Source organism: Musa acuminata, chromosome BXJ2-4 (genome assembly GCF_036884655.1).
Source record: "Musa acuminata AAA Group cultivar baxijiao chromosome BXJ2-4, Cavendish_Baxijiao_AAA, whole genome shotgun sequence".
NCBI classification, from domain to species: domain Eukaryota; kingdom Viridiplantae; phylum Streptophyta; class Magnoliopsida; order Zingiberales; family Musaceae; genus Musa; species Musa acuminata.
In genome coordinates, this window is record NC_088341.1 from 28,344,639 (window position 1) to 28,367,810 (window position 23,172).

Below are 23,172 nucleotides of genomic sequence, written 5' to 3' on the forward strand. Positions count from 1 at the left end.
GAGCACCATCGCTGCCGCAGATTACCGTGGGGAAGCGAAGACCTAGCACTGGCCGGAGAAGGGAGGAGCCTCGCAAGAGCCGTAGCAATTGAGGAAAACGGAGGCAGTGGGTCCTTCGCGACCGCACCCATGGGAGAACACAAAGCCGCCGGAGGGGAAAGGGAAACACCACCGGCCGACCATATCCCGAAATTGATCGGCGCCGAAGCCGCCACAACTATCGTCACAGCATTGTGCGTCAGGCCAGAACTAACAACCTTGTAGGAAGCCTCAGAAGCCGGTGGGAATGATCCGGATGCCAAAGGTGCTGCCAGATCGGGAGTGACAACATGCAATTCGGCCACCGACAAATCAGGATCATCGTCGGCCAACAAAACCGAAGAATCAGCCAACAGAGGAGAGGTCTCAGGCGGATCAATCGCGGGGAGAGAGGAAGGGAGCGGCTGTCCGCCGGTCCTGCTCGCTTTAGCTGCTATTGGAATGCACACAACCTTGAAGCCACGCTGTAACCCAACGCCAGTGACATGCCTAGTAGCATGGAGCACCACCGGACAGACACCAACAGCATCGCGGCGAGGGAGACCATATCCCATGGGGCCTGCAGAGGAGTGAAGGGGCAGTGACTCATCGTCGGCCCGTGAGGAGGCCGTTGTCATCAGTGGCCATGGAAGCATGCCTCCCCAATATCCCAAACCCTAGCAGACCCTTTTTCTCGTGATCATCGCCTCGCAAAAGAAACCTTCTTCGATCGCGTACGGCTTTTGATTGCTTCAAAATATAGAGAAAAAAAGGGGTTCACATGGCGCGAGTTTTCAGAGGCAAATTCATGAAGAAGAATAAGCCACCACATTTACCACAGCGAGGTTCGATCAACCTTAATTTGAGGTTTGAAACAATCAATCTTTGGTATATCACCAGTCTTAATCAATAATTATCTTTTCTTAATTGAATAATTTATTATATTTAGATCGATACGTGACAAAAATGATATTACATTTTTTTTATTAACTGGTTACATAAAATTCATAAATGATATACGGAGAAAATTATTAATTATATACGTGATATTAAAAATGATATACGTGACAAAATTCATAAAAAAAGTTATTAATTATTAACTGGTTACATAAAAAACCAAGGGAAGAACACAATTGATCAAATCGGTAAACGAAATATTGAACAAAAACCAACCAAGTCGAACTAAAAAATTAAATATACACCCTAATTTTAATTTTAGGACGGAGAAAAGCACGAGTTCCACCTTAGAGTTTACATGTTGCGTTGTCACCCTCCATGGTCAAGATTTCCTCGCACCGGCCACCGCGTTTCCCACGAGTCAACAAACGTGCCGCACGAGACCGCTTGCTCCTTTAAATGACTTTTCCAATCATCCACCCGTATAAATCATCGTTTTCGTCTTCCCCCACTAAACACCTACCAACAGCTCCTCGCTCTTCTCCACTCCTCGCAACCCTGTCCAACCCCTCTCCTCCATACCGCTTCTGATTTCCTTCTCGGAGTTAACAAGATCTTTGGCCACTAGAATACCTTGTTCGACTCATGGGGTTGGTTGTGGATGCGCTAACGGAGGTGTTGAGAAAGCCGACGATGGGCGGCGTGGTGGCAGAGCTCGCGATCCTGGCCGCCCCGCTCTGGATTGCGGCCCTCGTGGGGCTTTTGCTAGGGTGGGCGTGGCGGCCGAGATGGGCCACCGGCATCGCTGCAGGTGGCGAGAAAGCTTCCGATTCAGTGGTGGCTTGCTCGCCGCCATCAGATGGGTTGGGCGGGCCCTCGTTGGATCCGCCAATGGCTTCTCTGCTGAGCTGCAGCGGCGGCTCTTCAGTCCCCCAACAGCCGGATGGCGAGAAATCGGCGGTGACTGAAAAGGATCTGCAGCATCTGTGCAAGCTCGTAGAGATGACCGATGGTGGCCCGGCGTGGCGCAAGATGATGGAGAAGTCGTTGCCGAACATGAGCTACCAGGCCTGGCAGAGAGATCCTCAGGTAGACCATCTGACATGCCTCCACACTTGCATCCCTAATTGTATATGCCACAGTTTGATTCTTCACCTACTCGATATTGGGGTTCTCATGTGCCATGTATCTTGCAAACATTTGGCAGACCGGCCCTCCTCAGTATCGTAGCAGTTCCGTGTTCGAGGATGCGACGCCGGAAATGGTGAGGGACTTCTTTTGGGACGACGAATTCCGGATCAAGAATGGGTGGGATGACATGCTCCTTCAATATTCTACCTTGGAGGAGTGTCCATCCACAGGGGCAATGGTAGTTCAGTGGGTCCGAAAGGTGCGAACTAATTCTTGGATATTCTTAGTGGAACTGAGCATTTGCTATCTGCTATTCTCGCTTAACATCCCTTCTCTATGCAGTTTCCCTTTTTCTGCAGCGATAGGGAGTATATCATTGGTCGTCGGATATGGCAATCAGATAGGAGTTACTACTGTGTAACAAAGGTTTGTAGTAAATATAATTACTGCATATATTCTTGTTTAGAGGTTCACCATATTATAGTACTTACCGTAGAGATTGAATTTTGAAGAAATTATGTAGAAGGCTTCAACACTGAGAATTTTGTTCTTCTTAATGTGGAGTATGCCACACCAAACATTCTCATTGAACCTAATATTCATACTGGCATTTGGGTTCCCATCCCCTAATTACAACAAAGAAACACTATCATTTGAGAAAACAATTACAACACTAGTGCAATTGACAGCTGCACACAACCTTAAGCTATGAAGAGGAGCAAGAAAACAAGGTGAAAATCCACTTTACCTTCTTGGAAACCAAAAAGTTCAAGTGAAAAAAGGAAAAGAAGTTTTTCCCTTAGGCTCTTTTTTTTCTCATATCCAATGTTCAAAAAGAAAAAAAAAATTATATGAATGCATTTAAGCTCTTCAAAACACCCTACCAGCCAGATGGCACACACAAGCTAATTGACAGATATGAATCAGTAGATACATTTGGCTAAACTCGAAATAACTGTTGCAGGGTATGCTTTTAATTTATCATAAAAACATAATGTTCAAGTAGATAACCACTTGAAATGTAAACATTGGAAATGTAAACAACCTAATCAGAAGAAAATGTTGGTGCAAATACCTTGGTTCCTTTTCTTCTTGCCCTTGGTCTAAGAACTCAGTGCTTGTAGAAAAGTTGCATTGATGTTAAGCCATACAACATGCTGCTGAGTGGTCTTTCTATTTTTATTACAGACCAGGGTTCTGCAAAAGGCATAGCTATACTTTTGAATAATTAAGTGCAATTTGAATTGGATACCCAGCAGGGCATGATAATTCTACAGCTGATGTTGTCTTGTCCAATTCAACACACTTTGTCCTGGTATAAATCCAGTTGATCTACATCTAGATTCTAGCTGTTGTCTGTTATATATGATATATATGTGTCTTCTTTTGATCCATCAGACTGCATCAATACTTTTTGCTTTTTCAATTAGTTCCTAACTTGTGGTGTTGCATTTTCTCTTAGTCCTTAACAAGGTTAAAACTTGTTAAAAAGTTTCGGTATTAGTATTTTTTTTCACCTATTGGGCTAAGATCAGAACTATAATAATTTGTTTAATGCAAACATGTTATGATGCTATTTTTCATGTTAGTTTGCCGTTGGCAATTATGAAGTTACATTTCTCATTCATATTACCCCATTGTGTATTTTTTAATCATTGTAGTCTGTTGAATTAATTATCGATATTTCCTTAAAAAATTTCAGGGAGTCCCATGTTCCTCTGTTCCTCGACACAACAAACCGAGGCGTGTTGACTTGTATTACTCCAGTTGGTGTATTCGCCCAGGTGCATAACCTCGTCCCATGTTCTCTTTCTTCTTCCACAGCTGATTAGCCTCTTGAATGACAAATGCATGTTTTCTGATCTTTGTTGGGTCAGTTGCATCAAAGAGAGATGGCCAGATGACTGCTTGTGAGGTGTTACTCTTTCACCATGAGGATATGGGCATCCCATGGGAAATTGCAAAGCTAGGTGTCAGGCAGGGAATGTGGGGTTGCGTCAAGAAGGTTGAACCCGGTTTCCGAGCCTACCAGATTGCTAGGACATCCAACGAGCCAGTATCTCGGAGTTCTTCCATGGCACAAATCACCACTAAGTTTGATGCTGACCATCTGAGGTCATTTGAAGATAATCCTGTTTCATCCTCAGATGTCGTTGAAGTGGAGAAGCAGAAGCACTGGGCTTGTAACATACCCAAGTTTCTTGTGGTTGGTGGTGCTGTAGCTCTTGCCTGCACCCTTGACCATGGCTTGGTTACCAAGGCTGTTATTTTTGGAGTAGCAAGGAGGTTTGCAAAACCAGGGAAGAGATTGTGAGAGGAAATTAAATATCATGATCAATCATTCAAACATCTCTACAACAAATCATCTTGGTAAAAAGATGATATATGAGAGAGAAAGTATTTATATTTTCTGTCTTGTGTTTGTAGAGGAATATTAAATTTAGAGTTCATCTCATGTATACAGTCGATCCTACATAGGAAGTAATCCAAGAATCGTTAGAAATCCAATTTGTTTCCACTCCAAGGAGACATATAACTCATTTGAATGTTAATTTCTGCAAATTGCATATTGTATTTTAGTTAGCTGTTTTTGCTTTTCCCATATTTGTTCCCACTTCTCCTGCCACCCATACTAGCATTCTGGTATGCTAGAAAGTGATATGCATGCTGTTGAAGTTATTCCAATAAATGCATGTAAAATTGCTATGCACTTGGAAGAGAACTGTGTGTTCGCTGGATCTTAAAAAAAAAATCAAGAGTTCAACTAGTTTTGAAAATGAGCGAAGATTTAAATTGATCAGTAATAAGTAGATACATGTATTATTGCTAATTTAGATTTGAATTATCTTAGATTCCTTGAAAAAGAATTGAGTTGTTGTTTGTAATATAGCCTTTGCAGATTAATTGTTTCTTTATTCCTTTCTAAACTTGCTATCACATGCCTTCATGTTTGTGCATTTTTTTGTTGCCTGAGCTGGAATGAATTTTGGAGACGAAGGTTGTCCCTGTGTCAGTCTCAAGTCATTGTCTTGCTAACCTAGAGGTATCTGCAAAGTTAAATCAAGGTATCTGAATTTAAATTGTTTGGATGAATTAGATAAGCTCTTGAGGAAATCTTTTAATGTGTGAGGAACTTACTTAGGGAGTCCTTTTATAAAAGGCTATGAGAACCGAGAGTCCCAAGATCATCAGCACTCATGGCGAGTTGCTTGGGGACATGTGGTGTCAGATATGTGCCGTCGATGTAGTTTCAGGTGGTCAGTTGTCAGCCATGTGTTATCTTCTTGGAGTCGCATTGCCAACCATGAGATGTCAAGCATATATTCCATTCATCACCTCGAATGATCGACATGTTAGCCACGTGACATCTATATAGCCCTAATGTGTCGACTAAGTTATTAGCCACGTATTACTAGCCCCCTTGCTTCTTGGCTCATGCGAGCGCTATCAAGCCGAGAAACGACTTTGGCCAAGACTGTAGATATTGCAAGGGGGGTGGATGGTAATTGTTTGTAGTTGTGCATCGTTTGATGCATGTTTTTGCCCGTTCAACTATGGGTCATTGATATGCGAGTTTGACCATTCAATTGCATGTCGATGATACGCATTCGATCGTTTGGCTGCGCATCGTCAATAAGTGCATTGAAATACGCATTCAACCATTATGTTGCACATCGTTGATATGCACATTCAGTCATTTAATTACACATCGTTGATATGCACATTCAGTTGATATACACATTCAGTCATTTGACTATATGTCATTGATATCCACTTCACTAATATATATATTTGGCCATTCGATTATTCATCACTACTATATATATTAGACTATTTGGTTGCGTGTTGATATACATATTTATCCATTCAGCTGCACAATGTTGATATGCTCATTTCGCCATTTGGTTTTGTGTTATCCATATGCATATTTGGTCGTTTGATTATATGCCACTAATATATACATTTGGTCATTCCGGTTATATATTATCGGTATGTGCATTCGGTCATTTAATTGCTGAGAAGACATCGCTTTAGGTTTTGAGATATTAGTCACATCCGCACGTGTGGTATTTTCATCCCATTCTCTAATGGACATGTCATTTCAAGTACTTGTCAAATCTAGCAGGATTCTATCTCCTCCGAGATTTTCGCAATGATGACTTATTACAACGTTGACATGGTGATCCTCTATGCATCTATATGGAGATTCCCTGAACCATCGAAGATTTAGAAGATTGTCATGAGTATCTTTTCAGCCTTGCGTAATGGCATGTTGCTACGTAGCATGTCAACCAAATCCATAGGTGGTAATGTTATTATGCAAGAGTTGCTTAGACCCTGTAATTAGTGCAATGACATGTTGCCACGTAGTATGGCATGTTGCCTCATTCATTCTTCCCATGCTTTTAGAGCAGTTCGAAGCATTATATTGAACACATTGTGTCTAGACTTGTCCATGACAACTTGGTGAAATAGTCAACTCCTATTATCAAGAACTTCATTTGACTTATAGTTAGGGGAAAAAGACCAAGGATATCTAAACCCTCCGAGCAAATGGCCAAGCCAAAGTTCATAGGGGTCAGTTTGGCTATAGGGAGCCTTTGGATTTAGGTGTTGCTTTGGCATCAGTTGTAGTGCTACACATATTTAAGTGTATCGTGTTAAAGTGTTAGCCAATAATAGCCTTTCCTATGGATTTTAAATGATAATGAGCATGCTCCAATATGTTCTCCATATATTCCTTCATAGATTTCAAAAAGGACGTAGACAGGGTCTCCTAAATAAAGATAGTGGAGGAGCGATTAGGTGAAGAATCATTAGTAAAGTTACCGTGGATTATACAGAATCATACTTAATGCTTTTGGACTTTCCTGACTTATTGGGGTTGGTAGCCAGAACCCCTATCTTAAGGTAGCATAGGATGTCCCCATCGAAGTAGACTTGAAGGAGGTGGAAGAAACCTCATCCTCGCTTATGCTCCTAGGTTTCTACCATTACTTTTTTTATAGTCAATTGCTTTACTATAGCCAACTTTGATAACAAATCAATAGTGATATTTTCATTTCAAGGAATTTGCTCACTATTGAAGAAGAGATATCAATAATAATCTGTTTGGCCTTTATAAGATAGCTAGCCATCACATAATCTTGGGCTTCATAGGTTCTATTGACATGATTGACCACTAGTTATGAGTGGTTGTATACCTTTACCTTCTTTACTTATATATTTTTATTAATACAGAGTCTTGGTAATAAAGCTTCATACTCAACTTCATTATTGGTTACTTTAAATCCAAATTGAAGCGAGTGTTCAGATATCTCTTTATTCGAGCATAGAAGGATGAGTACTATACCTTCGTCTGTAGTAATAGTCAAACCATCGATATGCAAATCCCAAGGCTAAGTGTCACCTAGTGGCTCGTCCATAATTGTCATCTCAATAATGAAGTTGGCCAAAGCCTAAGCTTTCATGACAGTCTACAATTGATATGATATGTCAAACTCGTTGAGCTCTACATACCATTTTAAGAGTCAACTAGTAGCATAAGGCTTCGAGAGGATTTGTCACATCAGCTGATCTATCGTTATAATGATATGATAAGATTGAAAGTATGACTTGAGTTTTCTCGCCACCAAGATTAGGGTATAAGTGAGCTTCTTAAAGCTCGAATATTATGTCTTTGTATCATGGCTGATATAGAACACTAGCATTTAGATCTTGTCTTGCTCTCAGATTAAGACTAAGCTTATGGCTATTAGAGTTACAACTCCTCTCTTAGGTTGGGACTCAATAGTTTAGGTGGCACCATCAAATATTCCTTAAGTTACTCGAATGCTACCTGACACTATTCGATCCATTAGGAATCCTTCAGCCACTTCGGAGTCTTGAAAAATAGTAGATATCAATCAACCATTTTTAAGAGGAACTGGCTTAACGTGGTGACTCATCTCGTTATTTGTTGCACCTCCTTTATGGAAGTCGGAGGCTTCATGTTGAGAGTAGTCTATACTTTCTCAGGGTTGATGTCAGTCACAATTCGGTACTCTATAAAACCCAAGAATTTGCTTAGTCAATACTGAAGGCATAATTATAGGGATTAAGCCACATTTGAAATTTGTTGAGAGTGGCAAATGTTTCATAAAGGTCGGGTAAGTGGGTGTTGGATGTTCAACTTTGGACCAATATACCATCTATTTATACCTCCATGTTCCTACTTTCTGGGATTGAAACATATTGCTGACCATCCTTTGATATGTTGCTTTGGTATTCTTGAGTTTAAAAGGCCTAACTTTATAGCGGTATAATTCCCAATCAATAATAAACATCTTGTTGATTATTCTTTGGTATGCCATTATTATCTTATTGTAACATAAGAATATAATTCCCAATCAATAATAAACATCTTGTTGATTATTCTTTGGTATGCCATTATTATCTTATTGTAACATAAGAATATATCTATGAAGATGAGCCGTACATGACCAAAAGGTTGAGTCTAATTGGTCAATCCAAAGCTAAAGAAAATTATTCTTTGGACAAGTTTTGTTATGATCTCAATGTAGATATGCCACTTTCTATTATTCTTTTTTACAAGAACTATATTAGCGAGCCATTTTGTACAATGAATCTCACAAATAAAGTTACCATATAATAATTTATTAATTTCTCCAATCATCATTTGTCGATATGGGGCAAACCTCCTAGGCTTTTATTGGACAAGCCAATAGTTAGGGTTAATGCTAAGCTAGTGTTGAACCATGACTCCATCGATCTGAAGCATGTCACTAGGCATCCATGCAAAAACCTCAAAGTTGTGATGCAAAAAAGTTAATGAGTTCAGTCTTTTTCTTTGGATAGCGACAAGCCAATCTTGACTATCCAACCAGGCTTGGACGAATCCAATGGGATCTCAACTAGGGGTTTTTTGGCTTTTGAATAAGCAACCTAAGGCATTAGCACCCTTGGGTCCAACTATACTGAATGAAGAGGATGTCTTCTTTAGGTTTGTAATCAATATCATATAGCATTAGTGGGACTCTCATGGGTCACTTCTGAGCTCCTCAACCCTAGAACTAATTGGGAACTTCAAGGTCATGCAATACATTGAGATGATTGAGGGTTGAGTGTCCGATGATGGCAATGTATGCAGATGGGACATTAACCAACAAGAACATGGTTTTTACTAGTGCAAATGGGACATCAACCACTAGGCATCCAATAAGACGTTAGCAAAACTTCTAATATCTATTATGATCCTTTTTACTAATGCATTAACGATCGATGTGTTCTACCTCCTCCCTGAGCACAATGGGAGGGTCACCCAAGGGATGGAATCTCTTTACTTGAGTTCCCTTGCATAGGTCTTAAGGGCAGATGCGCTGGTTCCTCTTGATGCTGGCCCCCCAACTATTACGTCAATCTTTCTCGATGGATCCTTGAGATCTTGGGGATGTTTCTCGAACCACGTGGAGACAACAACGTAGATGCACCTTTTGAATGAGTTCTTTGATTTATTATATTATATCATAGTGATCCTTCATGTTGTGCCTATGGTCTCAGTGAAACTAACAAAACTTTAATTGATTTCTTTTAGTAGGTGGGGTACACAAAGGATGAGATACATGGAGGAGTCACTTCTCCCTTATCTATATGAATACCTCAGTGTGTGAGGTATTTAGTAAGGTGAACTCCAAACGAGGGGTACTCGATCTCCTCTCGGTCTTTCATTTCATGACTGATCTAGTGTCTTCGATCATGCGGTTCTTTCTTCCTTTATTGTCTTTTTGTTATCTGAGCTCCTTTTCCCAATAATAATATATTCAACCATAATATGCCAATTTGTTTCTTACAATGACTCTAGGAATGTAGTTGGAGCTCGAGTGATAATTGAATAAATAAATTTTGATTTTCGAAGGCCACCAATATATGCATTGATAAGGGAAAACGAGCTTAGATATGCCACTAGTCTTACTTCATCCTTAAATCGTTTTGTATAACTTCCTAGTGATTCCTTGTCCTATTGGCATACTACCAAAAGAGATGTATGGTTGAAGACTTATAACTAATGAAGCTGAATTCGAATTCCTTGGCAAATTACTTGAAAGATAAAATTGACTTTGGAGGAAATTTATAGAATCATTATCTTATCAAACACCCGTAGAGTCATCAGGAAGGTGCGACACATAAGAGAGTTTGTCATCCAAACAACACCAATGTTGGCATTCAAAACCCTTGGGAAATTTATTCCTCTACGATGCTTCTCACAAAGCGAGACCTTAAGTAGGTCGGTCACAAATTGTTTTTCATATTTGATATAATTCTTAATGTCCTCTAAGAGTTGGTCAATCTCATAAAGTTTAACACGAACATCTATAGGGAGTTCAATTGATTGAGCAATTGATTCTCTTAGTCCCTTAGGCCCTTGGGGAGGATTATAGAATGGCTCACGAGGGAAATTGTTATTGGAAAACCTAGGGCGATATTGCTAGTCATAGGTGTCCAACAAGCCAATCACGTGAGTGATGGCACGTGTGACTTGATACATAATCTTTTTGCTTGTGATGAGATCATAATAATGTGATGTCCTTGGATTTGTGCAATGAGAATCGGATCGTGATGAGATCATGATAATGAGATCGATTCACCTTTAAACATATATCCTAAATAATCCCGGTCATAGGTTACTCGAGAGGGACATTGTGATAACCGGACAGACTAGTGTGCTGTATACCCGTCCATATGATGGATGCAACTGGTCTCATAGCTGTTCATGTAGGGACACTAGGGATACAGTACAGGTGCTTATTGGAGAATGAGTTCACTGATTGATCCGCTTACAGAATGTTGGATGGTTGATGATGCCTTATTGTCAGACAGCGATTCTGTAGTCCTAGTGATGTATCTGATCCTTAGACTTGAGACACTAAAGATGTCCTGTATGAGTGCTCTACTCTTTGATACCAGACTTATAGGTTTGACTGTCCCAGATCTAGTACAACTGGTCATTGGGAGTGTTAATCGACCTTACGAGGGTTATTGAGTGTCGATAGAGGATCATCCACTCTCGACGTCATGAGAGGAATATCCCATATGTTCTTACTCAGACAAATCCCTAGCCAGGGTCACTCGGGTTGAGAGAGAAAGAGTTCTCCAGAAGAATCCGATTAGAGCGAGACTCGAGTAGAAACCGTATAGGTCTGACAGCACCATGCTCGATATACGATCTCTGTGATATTAGATGGATAAGGGACTATAGGTACACGGTAACTGAGGACAGACAGGTCCAATGGATTAGATTCCCCTGTATCGTCTAGGGACTACGGCGTAGTGGCTTAGTACGTCCGTAGTCGATGAGTCAAGTGAATTATTACAGAGATAATAATTCACTGAGTTAGAAGGAGTTCTGACAGGTATGACTCACGGCCAGCTCGATATTGGGCCTAGAGGGTCACAGACATATGGTATGCATTGCAATGAGTAGAGGTTCGGATATGAGATATCCGATAGAGCCCTTGTCTTATTGGATGCAGATCCAATACCCACTAGGGGAGGACCCATTAGGGTTTGATAGGGGACCTCTATAAACATGAGGGATTTAGAGCCTCATAGGCTAGAGCCTTTGCTTGCCTCTCCTATTCTCCTCCCCCTCTCCACCTTAGAGCAGGCCTGGAGTTTTGAGGAGCGTCGTCGCAGCCCACTGTGTGGATCACCGCTAGAGAGGAGGACGCTTGATCTCCTTCACCCTCTCCTAAGGATCTGCAAAGAAATAGGGATATACGATCTCCCTAGGTAACACAATATACTCTATAAGCAGTTTTAAGTTTTATGGATTTTGCGCATCAATCTTCGCACGACGACGAATATCTCTTTGGGAATCAGGGATTTTGTTTTCTTGTTCTTCCGCCGCGCATATGATGTCGTCCCTAAGATTTCCCAACATATATCATATGCGCAACAAAAGAATAGAAAACAAAATTCTAGAATTTTCTGTAGAAAAGAAGGTTTCATTATCGTGCGAAGATTGGTGCACAAAAACCCGAAAAATTGAAAAACCACATATGTTAAGGGATGTGTGTTACTTAGGGAGATCGTATATCTATGAAAACTTATAGATCTATGGGAAAGGATGAAAGAGATCAATTGTCCTCCTCTCTAACGGTAATCTATATGGTCGGGGTTACAAAGATGCTCCTCAAATCGCTACTCAAATCTCCTCATTATGTGCACCATACAATCAAGAAGGGGTCAGCCCTTCTTGTTGTCCACACGCCCTAAATAGGGGTTGTTGGCTGAGGAGGAGAGAGAGAGAGAAGAATAGAAGGTGACAACTAAAAGAGGTCTAGTCTAATTACCTCACGTTTACTGACTTAATATTATCGAGAGAGGAGATTTTGATTCAATCTCCTGTCACACATATACATATTTAATATATATCTACATCACATGCAAATATATATACATATCTAGTATGTGTATAAGCAATCACACATCACATGAGCAATTACATCATATAATTATGGACCATAGTCTAATATGATCAAGCCCGAGCTAGTGGGTCCAATCACTCACATCACGATCTATGTGTGCATCGGCATATCTCCATGCCCTATGATCATTCATTTTGTTCTCGTCGATTCCGTTGGCATCTCGGTGCATCTCTATATGTGATGATCGTTTGTCTCAACCTCATGGGTCCCGCTATCACCTTCATGCTCCCATTGCACCTTCTTGTGTAATTATAACATAATCACAGGCACGTAGGCCCAACAATAAACGAGGAAAAGTAGAGGCTGACAAGCTCTAATAATAATAATAATCATAATACACACATATATCATATCACATGGTCTATGATCATCCGTCCACATCATACATCATATGTATATATCATTATATTGGACTACTAGGTAATAATAATTAATTAATTAAATTATTCAATTAATTCTTATGCAGCCCTTTGGGATACCCTACCCTAGGGGATGTAGGAAACCCTAGTCATAGGACTGTCTTGGGCAGCCAGGGATCCCTGGCCCCTAACATTGCCTTTACAACTAAAAAAACCCTAGCTGTAGGGCGTGCATGGGTGGCCAGGAAAACCTGGCCACAAGGTTACCCCATATAGCCAGGACCAAGGGTGCCCCTTACAGCCAAGAAACCTAGATACAAGGGTTCCCTTCCCCTAGGCCAAGAGCACTCTTGCTATTCTTGGCCTTGCTGCCTTTGGATAGGCCGAGAGCAACAAGATGTGCTCTCGGCCAAGGCTGTAAGCAACCTTCGGCCAAACTGTAGGCCAACAATAGTTGCGGCCCCTTTTCCTCTATTCTGCGATAATAATTTTGGCGATAAAACATTGATCTAAAGCACTTTTTAGCAATGAGAAGATGTGTAGTCCAGATCTCAAAATTATGACAAAAATCACAACAATCGCGTAAAAATAATTCTACGCGATTAAACACAACACACGCAATTTATAAACCAATCTTTCGCATGAATAACCCGGCTCCAATACTATTGTTCGAAAACCTAGGGCGACATCATATGTGCAGTGAAAGAATAGAAAATAAAAATCATAGAATTTCTTGTAATAAAGAAGGTTTTATCGTCGTATGAAGATTGGTACGTAAAAACCCGTTAAATCAAAAAACCACGTGTGTTAAGGGATGTGTGTTACATAGAGAGATCATATATCCTTTAAAACCTACAGATCTATAAGAGATGATGAAGAAAGTCAACTGTCCTCCTCTATAATGGTGATCCATATGATATAGGCTGTGAAGATGATCCTCAAATCGTTGCTCAAATCTCTTCGCTACGTACACCACATAATCAAGAATGAGCCAACACTTCTTATTATCTACATGCCTCAAATAGGGGCTGTTGGCTAAAGATGAGAGGGGGAGAGGAGAATAGGAGGTGGCAGCCAAAATGGGTCTAGCCTATGGCTCTTTAGTTCTCTTATATTTATAAAGGTCTCATATCAACTTAACCCTAATAGATCCTGCCCTATTGGGTACTAAATCTCCATCAACCACCCAAGCCTTTTAGATTAGTGGGTCTCTACCTAATAATCTCTCATTGGCTCTTATTAGATCGCATCCATAGGATCTAATAATTCATAGGCTTATTGAATATCCAATAAGACATGAACTTCAACGGATATCCCTGAACCTCTACTCGTTCGCAACAACTATCATATATTTGTGACCCTCTAAGCCTAATATCGAGTTGGCCATGAGTCATGCCTATTAGAACTCATTTTGACTTGGTGAATTATTATCCCCATAATAATTCACTCGACTCATTGATTGTGGATGTATTATGCCACTACGCCATAATCTCCAAACGATATAAGAGAATTCAATCAATTGGACATGTCTATCCTTAATTATCATATATCTATAGTCCCTTATCTATCTAATAACCCAGAGATTGTATACCAGGCATGATGCTATTAGGCCTATACGATTTCTACTTGAGTCTCACTCTAATCGGATTCTCTTGGAGAACTCTTTCTCTCTCAATCTGAATGACCCTAGCCAAGGATTTGCCTGAGCAAGAATATATGAGATATTTTTCTCATGATACTGAGAGAGGATGATCCTATATCGATACTCAATATCTCTCGTAAGGTTGGCTATCACTCCTAATGATTAGTTGTGCTGGATCTGAAACTTTTAAGTTTATAAGTTTGGTATCAAAGAGTGAAGTACTCATATAAGACATCCTTGGTATCATTGTCTAATAATGAGTTATCATTATTATACCATTGGGATGATGGAATCATTGTCTAATAATGAGTTATCATCAACCATCCAATATTTTGTGAGCAAATCAATTAGTGAACTTATTCTCCAATAAACACTTGCACTGTATTCCTAGTGTCCCTACATGAGCAACTATGATACCAACCACCTCTATCATATGGATGGGTATACAACACACAAGTCTATCTGGTTATCTTAATGTCCCTCTCGAGTAACCTATGACCAGGATTATTTAGGGTTTATGTTTAAAAGTGAATCGATCTCATTATCGTGATCTCATCATAATTTGATTCTCATTGTAAAAATCTATGGACATCATAATATGTAACAAGTAATATAGAGTGAAAAACTATTAAATATATAATAAGAAAAAAGAATATGTATTATGTCACACGGACGACACTTATAGCTCAGCGATTGTTCTCTTGAGATATATTGTTTGAAAGAGGCCTTTACTTCACCACTAAGTTGAGAGCTTTAGTACGTGGGGTCTAGAACACGAAGGTGTAGAGTAAGTGGAGTTAGGTGTGGCTCCTGTTGTACCATCTAGATGAGTTTTGAGAGGTAAGGGATCATAGTTTGGAATATCCCCATTAGAAATTGAACTTGTTGGGTTAGGTTATGAAAGGTTTCAACCGGAATAGTTATAATTTGGGTTGGTGAAGCTGGTTGTTTATTAAGTGGTGGTGTGTTGACTATTGAAGATTGGAATGATTGATATAAAAATAAAGAATCAAGAATTTGGAAAGTGGCTGGTACGAGTCCAATCACTGAAAAGGGGCATTCAACAAGGCAGTACTCATCCTATTTGGATTCGGGTGCTCATGATTTAACCGAGAAGGTCCTAGAAAGTTTTCTTGAGATATCTCAAGCCCTCATTCTAATGCTTAATTGTCAATGTAGTTTCTAATTGTCTAAACTAGAATTAATTTCAGAACTAACTAAGGTTTTTCTTGTACCCATCTCAATATAGGTCATAGTCTTAGATGGCTTAGAGGTACTAAACTTGCAAAACTAAGTTGAATATATTTTCAATGAATACTCTTCTAAGAATTAAGTCAACATCGAGTTTAGACTATTCCAACGGATCGAACAAGTACTTGAAGAAAACTTTCAATGCGAAGGAAATACATTTAGGGGGTTCTTTTAATAAGGACTTTGAAGACTGTTACTCCTGTGATCGTTTGTAGTTACTGAGAGTGATTGTACATCATTCTCCAATTGAATCGAGATAGTGGTATTTAGGTGAGTCGAACTTGGCACTTGCCAAAATTGGCTTAACCTAGCCTAGGGACATGGTGTCAGCCAAGGTTTGCCATACCGAATCGTACCGCTCGGTACGGGCGGTACGTACCGGTCTGACAGGCTAACGGTACGCGGACCGCCCGCTACTTGTCCGACTATAGCAGTGTACTATAGCACTGTAGAAGCACAATGCACTGTAGCACTACAATAGTGCAGTTTACTGTTGCAGTGTACTGTTATAGTAACAGTACAGTGCATCAGTACACTGTAGCAATGCACTATAGCAGTGCTACAATGCTCGGTGCACCTGGGTATATCGCTCGGTACAACCTGGGTGTACCGCTCGGTACACCGTACCATATCGGTACCGAGCCCAAGTCAAAATATCGGTACGATACGGTATTACGAACCTTGGTATCAGCTATGTGTCATTATGTAGCTTTAAGTGATCCACGTGTGAGTCACAAGTGTAGACATGTCAATCATGAGGTGTCAATCATGCGTTCCATTTTTAGCCTTAAATGATCGACATGTCGATCATTTGTCATCTACTGGATACGTGGATCAAATCAATAGCCACCTATGACTTCCCTTATTGTAAACTTAATACGAAGAACTAGAATAATATCTTTGCTCGAACTCTTTGATGTTGTTGCAGCAGTGGAGAGAGGTTGGCACGGAATGGGACAGCACTCACTCCAGGGAGTGCGTCTATCCTTTAATGGAGGCATCAAACTTTACCTAACTTAATGCAAGTTAAAGCTAAAAAGTAATCCTACTATGATTACTTCTATCAGGACAAAATATTTTTTAGCACCATCACAAATGCACAATCATGACAGAATGTTTTAGCCACTTTTTTAAGAACAATATTACTTTTATCACTAGTTCATTTTCTTTGTGGCGTTGACCTACTCCTTAGAATGCCTAAGGATCACGTATGGCATATTGTCACGGACAAATTTCTCAACAAGACGTTGGATGTAATGCTTATGTGTGTCCGTGTCTTTTGGCATGTTCGTGCCTTGTATAGAATGTAAAGGGGCGGCCGAAGGCTTATAAGTCCCATTTTAGTTGGGTTGGTGGCCTCTTTAGGCTTGTAAATAAAGGTTGTGTCATGTGGACACGTGAGAGAGCTTTCGGTCTGTAATGGACCATTTTACCCTTTGTTGTGCCACTGTTCAGAGCTTGTAAAGTCTGTTTGTAATTTGCATTGTCTATGAAGTGTTTTTCGGACATGTTTGCTTGTGGATCCCGTTTGAGGCGTTCTCTCTAACTCGTTCTCTCTTTTGGTGGTCCTAAGGGACAATGGGAGGCTTTGGGGAGGCTGACCTTTGCGGACGGACATGCAAGGGTGCCGCACGGCTTAGGCAAAACCAGCTAAGTCCGTGACATTTGGTATCAGAGCGGGACAAGCACTCATAGAAACACTTAGCATACAAACGTGGGGGACCTAGCGGGGCTGCGTTGAGGGCAGTCAGCACACGCGCGACCGTTTGGGGGAAAACGGGCATGGAGATGTAGGGAAAAGAGTCGCTCAGAGGAGCGGGCATCTGAGATTGGCATTCACAGGAATGGCCAACCCTTCGCGCAAGAGGCACCATGAGAACAGGCAAGCTTTGAAGAATTTGGAGCGCACAAAGGTTGGGATGGCTGAGTTTGAGCTACGGCTCAACGTTGACAACTATACTTGATGGTGCTCTAGGCAAGCGAGGCGCTTGGCAAGAATGAGACCATCCAAGGTGGAATGAGTTGCTCAACGACCAAAAGAGTTATGCAAAGCTCACAGAGGTGAGGGGAATTGCTAACTCGAAGAATTTGGTACTCATGCATGGGCTTGTATGCGGACGACGGAATGTTCGTGGCCATCCCAAGGCGGCCGAGACTCGGTGCCATGGAGCATTGAAACTTTCTCTTCGGCATGTGAAGGTTACGTCCGTAGGAGGCTGAAGTGTGCAACGAGTTCAGCATGTTGCTAGGCCTTGAGGGGTGCAGTGGGGGCTGTATTGACGGGGAGTCGCAATCTAGCAAGTGCGTTTGCAGGAGGCAGAACAATGCACAGTTTGTTCAGCAGATCGGAGTAGTCCAAGGGGATGGTGGTCTCCGAAACGAAGAGAGATGTTGCTCCAACGGGATAGTTATCCAGGAGGGATAAGTCTCGGTACTCCAGAGGGAGAATCATGTGAGACGGACTTCACATGTTGAGGAGGAGTACCTCACAAACAACAACTCCACGAAGCTCAATGGGCCGAGCAAGCAGCGAGGAGTTGCCGCATGATCTCGCTCGAGAGAATGTATTGGTGGATGCATTGCGAGATCAAGTGGGGGAGCGACCTGGAGCAACACAAATGAAGGCACACTTGGAGTCGATATGAGATCGGACTCAAGGGAGGGTTGACCCGTGGAATGGTGGGCACGAGGGCCACCATCGACTCAATGCAAAAACGAGGAGCGGAGCAACTTGGGTGTAACTTGGTGAAGTACCCAAGCCGCATGAAGGGAGCCAACAGAGAAGTTGGAACATGGAGCAGAGGCACAGTGCTTTTCTTAGACAGAGGTCAAGGACATGAGCTCTTGCAGAGGCAAGAGCAGGATCATGTTGTTCCATGGGTCCTTCATTCTGACGGAGTGGACTCATCTTGCATGATGCCAAAGACGAAGGGAGCTTTGGGGCACATGCACCTTATCTCGGAGAAGCATTTGATGGAGGAACTAAGGCGACTCAATTTGCGGAGGCGAAGTTGGGTTCAGAAGGCCTTAGCACGGGGCAAGAGGACGCAGAAGCGGGTACTCTTGAAGAATATGCCACAGTGTTGCCATTCGAGTTGCTAGGAAGGAAGCGGTGCGCAGCGGAGATTGTGCTGGTAGGGGCAGAGGCCCAGGATCCAGACAATGGTGCACAAATTACAGTGAAGTCGGTGGACTTCGGGAGCTACTAGGCGACGGACTGTCCTAGAGCGGTGCTTCATCTAGGTGTGACCCAAGAGTGGGTGGATGAAGGTCGATTGCCAAAGGAGCGAACAAAATCGAAGTTGGAGGAGTCCCTGCGATGTATTGGCGGAGGCCACACACATGGAGGGTTCACAATTCGAGTTTATTCCACAAGGATCAGAATGCAATGGAGATGTCACCAGGAGGCGACATGGTGCAGCGGATCGTGGTGGAACAGTTCGTGGCAATGCGATACACACAACTTGTCCCGTGAGGGATGAGATCATATGGAGGTATGATCGGGAGCTACTGGGAGCTCCGCTTTGGTGAACAACACGACCGCAAGAAGGGCTATGGATTCAAGGAGTGAAGGCCATGGTACCGCAGAGGCGGGTCTTCCGGGCGTGCACCGAATTTTGCATCGGATGAAAACCTTGGTCATCAGCATATGGGGGCTGGGTTCCACCAAGGGAAAAGTTTGAATGCAAGTACCAGTGAGTTCCATGGGAGGGACTTGATCATGCAGAGGTATGATCGAAGCAGTTGGAGAGTTGGACTGCTCCAGAGCTCATATTCGCTTAAGGGAGCCCGACAAGTCAGAGGACAAGGTCGAGTAAGCGAACGTTGCTACCAAGGAAGCTAAGGAGAACAGAATTGGTGCAAACCCTACAACGCGATGGCAGAGGCCATGCATGAGAGTTGCAGTCTGTCTTTCCATCGACCAAACAGACTGCTTGGAGAACACAGAGGTGTTGAAGCAGGGGGTCGAAAGGGGCGAGGAAGCGACGATGAGTCCAGAGGGACTTAGCTACCCAAAGTCAAGCAATCAGTTAGAATGGAGGTGGACTCAGAGGAGTGCCACAGAGACATCTCTACTGATCGTGAAGAAAAGGGATTCAGATGCGAGGCGACGGATAGTAGGGCCATAGGCATGGCAGCGCCATGGTACCGCAGAGGCGGGACTTCCGTCAAAGTCATTGATCCCTTGCTCTCACGGAGGGAGAGCGTTTGGTCGTGAAAGGGGCCGAGGAGGTGGAGCATGCAGAGGCAATCTCCAAGTACCGAGACAAGGCTGAAGGGCAGAGGCCAAGAAACTTCGTAAGACCGGTGTCTACAAGTTTCTCATCAAGATAGCCGTAAGTGAAGGACTTCGGGTCATGCAAGAGTGCACGACCAAGGAACGAAGCAGGCAGTACGCGGTGCTGTACCTTTGCTACTCAGTGGAGTAGGCGGCAGGGTTGATGGAGAAGACGGTACAATCCCAGAGGCGACCTCATCTATCAGAGAATTACTCCAAGTTGGGGTGAAAACTTCCTGCATTCCAGAAGTTCAATGGCATTGAGAAGGTGAATCACAGTAACTAACTCAACGCAAGGAGTGCAAACACTTCAAGTGCTTCAGAAGTGTGAGCAAAGAGCAGGCGAAGGCCAGTAACCAGCTCGATGCGTGAAGTACAACCTCGAGGAGGCGGGCGAAGTCAAGTAACCTTTGCCTTCTCAACTCTTAAGAGGATGGGCGAAACCGAGTACCCCAATTCTCTTATCTATCCAGCAGAGGAGCTCTGCACAAGTTCAAAGACCCTTCGAAGATAATGGAAGACAATACTTGTCAAATCCTCACCAACGGTGATCAGTGCTACTGAGAGTAGATTGTCCGCCTCATTTCCCAACGAAATGCCAATCGAAAGCGGAAGTGATGCGAACCTATTTGGATGCGACAACTAACTGAAAGAAGAGTCAATGAGCATATTTTGTGGAGGAAGGACCCAAAACTTTAGAAGTTTGCGAGGCGATGCTCGTTAAAGCTCCAACAAGCATCCACCCAATTCAAGCAGCATGTGGAAATTTTGAGAAACTGGCGCAGTAAGAATGGTCTTTTCCTTCATTTGGTGGATCCGCAGGAATCAACGAGGATCAACACAACTCAGCCAACCCCACACCAGAGTCAGAGTCATTGGTGAGTTGAAGCAGCATGGCGGATCAAAGGTTCGACTACTCAAAAACAGCAGCGGAGAGCAGCTGGGAGCCAGGAGGCGCATTGCAGCTGGAGCAGAAGATTGAAGACTCAGCAAAGGCGAAGAGTTGCAGTGTTCACAAAGGCTTCGACGAGGACGTCGAAGGGATAAGTGGGGGAGAATGTCACGGACAAACTTCTCAACAAGACGTTGGATGTAATGCTTATGTGTGTCCGTGTCTTTTGGCATGTTCGTGCCTTGTACAGAATGTAAAGGGGCGGCCGAAGGCTTATAAGTCCCATTTTAGTTGGGTTGGTGGCCTCTTTAGGCTTGTAAATAAAGGTTGTGTCATGTGGACACGTGAGAGAGCTTTCGGTCTGTAATGGACCATTTTACCCTTTGTTGTGCCACTGTTCAGAGCTTGTAAAGTCTGTTTGTAATTTGCATTGTCTATGAAGTGTTTTTCGGACATGTTTGCTTGTGGATCCCGTTTGAGGCGTTCTCTCTAACCCGTTCTCTCTTTTGGTGGTCCTAAGGGACAATGGGAGGCTTCGGGGAGGCTGACCTTTGCGGACGGACACGCAAGGGTGCCGCACGGCTTAGGCAAAACCAGCTAAGTCCGTGACAATATGGGCTCGGCTTTGGACATTGCTCCAATTTCGAGCCACTAGATAGTATTTTTTATTTCTAAAATCAGATTCCTGGAAGGATAAAAAATTTAAATAAGAAAATAATTATTTGTAAAGAAAAATATTAAAAAAATTAAAATTTATTATTTTGTAAACACCATGTATGTTTGAAGATCCTAAGAGTACTTTTTATTAAATCTATAAAATATATATTTTTAATACTTATGTGAGAGGGTACAGAAGAAACTTTGGGATTAAATTTGAACTAAGTCATATAAATTATTTTTTACTTAAATTTTTTTTTTTTCTGGATGGATATAGATAAGGAATATGAACCAAGTAAATCTTGGATTACTTTTACTCTTATGTTTGTGTCGTATTTTTTATTATGGATTGTTATTTTAATCTCAAAATTTTCTTATCATAATATAAGTTATTTAAGTTACCTAAAAAATCCTCACTAATTTTTTTTTTATCATATGATGCCCCACTATTAAGAATTTACATAGGGATAATTTTTTTAATCCCAATTTTACCTTCTATACCAATCATTTTTTTTATTTTTTTAACTGATTTAGGTCAGCCCATTGTCTTACCCCTTCCACATCATTCTATTTTTATCTTTCCTTCTTATCTTCTTCTTCTTCTTTCTCCTCCTACTCCTAGAAAGAGAAGAAAGAAGGGGCATAGCGATGATAAAGATAATGTGATGGAGTAAAATAAGACAAAAGAAAAAGAATGTAAGACTAATAAAGGAGGAGAAGAAGAATAAAGATGAATAAAGAGCCAAGGGGCAATGGAGAAGAGGAATGAAAGAAGAAAAATTGGGAAGAAGATTAAACTGGATCTATCCAATTCTCTTTGAGGTTATTTACTCCTTTTATTTGACATAAATCAATTAATAAATTTGAAGATCAAGGGGGCATATTTATTCATTCATGAAAAAAGAGCTCCTAGAAAAGTTCTTAATGGAGGGGCACTATTTAATAAAAACTAATTAATAAAGATTTCTTTAGAAAAACTACCCATTAGAAATTCAACAAAAATATCGTCAGTTGCTTTTACTATAAATTTGAAGAAAAAAAATTTATCTAGAAATAGTTAAGAATTTCTTATTTAACAAAATAACATGAGATGAGTAGATAAGTTTGAAAGGAAGGGGGTGATGAAGATTCAAAATAACATGAGATAAAATATACTTTCTTATGGGAGGTAAAATATGATAAAAAATTGATGATGAAGGGAGTGTTGGTAAGGATATTTAGATTTGAAGAACATTTAGAGGACAAAAAAATTCTATTAATAAAATGAAAGAATCACTTTGAAAACTAATTGATTTATAACTATCTTATATATCTCAATATTTTGGACGGGAAGAGAATGCGTGCTGCTGATATTTCTCGATCTTAAGAGCATAAAAAAAAACAATTCTTTTATATGAGATTATACACAAAATGATTTTAAGTTTGTGTTTCAGTTAACAAAACTCGTTGTTCATTTTCATATGATGAATCTTTCAATTTTTATCCATTAATATAAATAACAAATGTGGAACCACCTCGTTTCTTATATATTACAAATCTTCCCCCACTTTTTTAGGCTA

General features: G+C 41.4%; 1 protein-coding gene across 1 annotated transcript; it reads left to right on the forward strand.

Annotated features, from left to right (window-relative positions):
- The first annotated feature begins 1,412 nt into the window (after window positions 1–1,412).
- Window positions 1,413–4,644, forward strand: LOC103981952 (uncharacterized). Its single transcript, XM_009398728.3, has 5 exons — window positions 1,413–2,004; window positions 2,123–2,305; window positions 2,389–2,472; window positions 3,749–3,830; window positions 3,924–4,644. The coding sequence occupies exons 1-5, from the start codon at window positions 1,561–1,563 to the stop codon at window positions 4,358–4,360; spliced, it is 1,230 nt and encodes a 409-aa protein (XP_009397003.2). The 5' UTR covers window positions 1,413–1,560; the 3' UTR covers window positions 4,361–4,644.
- The last annotated feature ends 18,528 nt before the right edge of the window (window positions 4,645–23,172 follow it).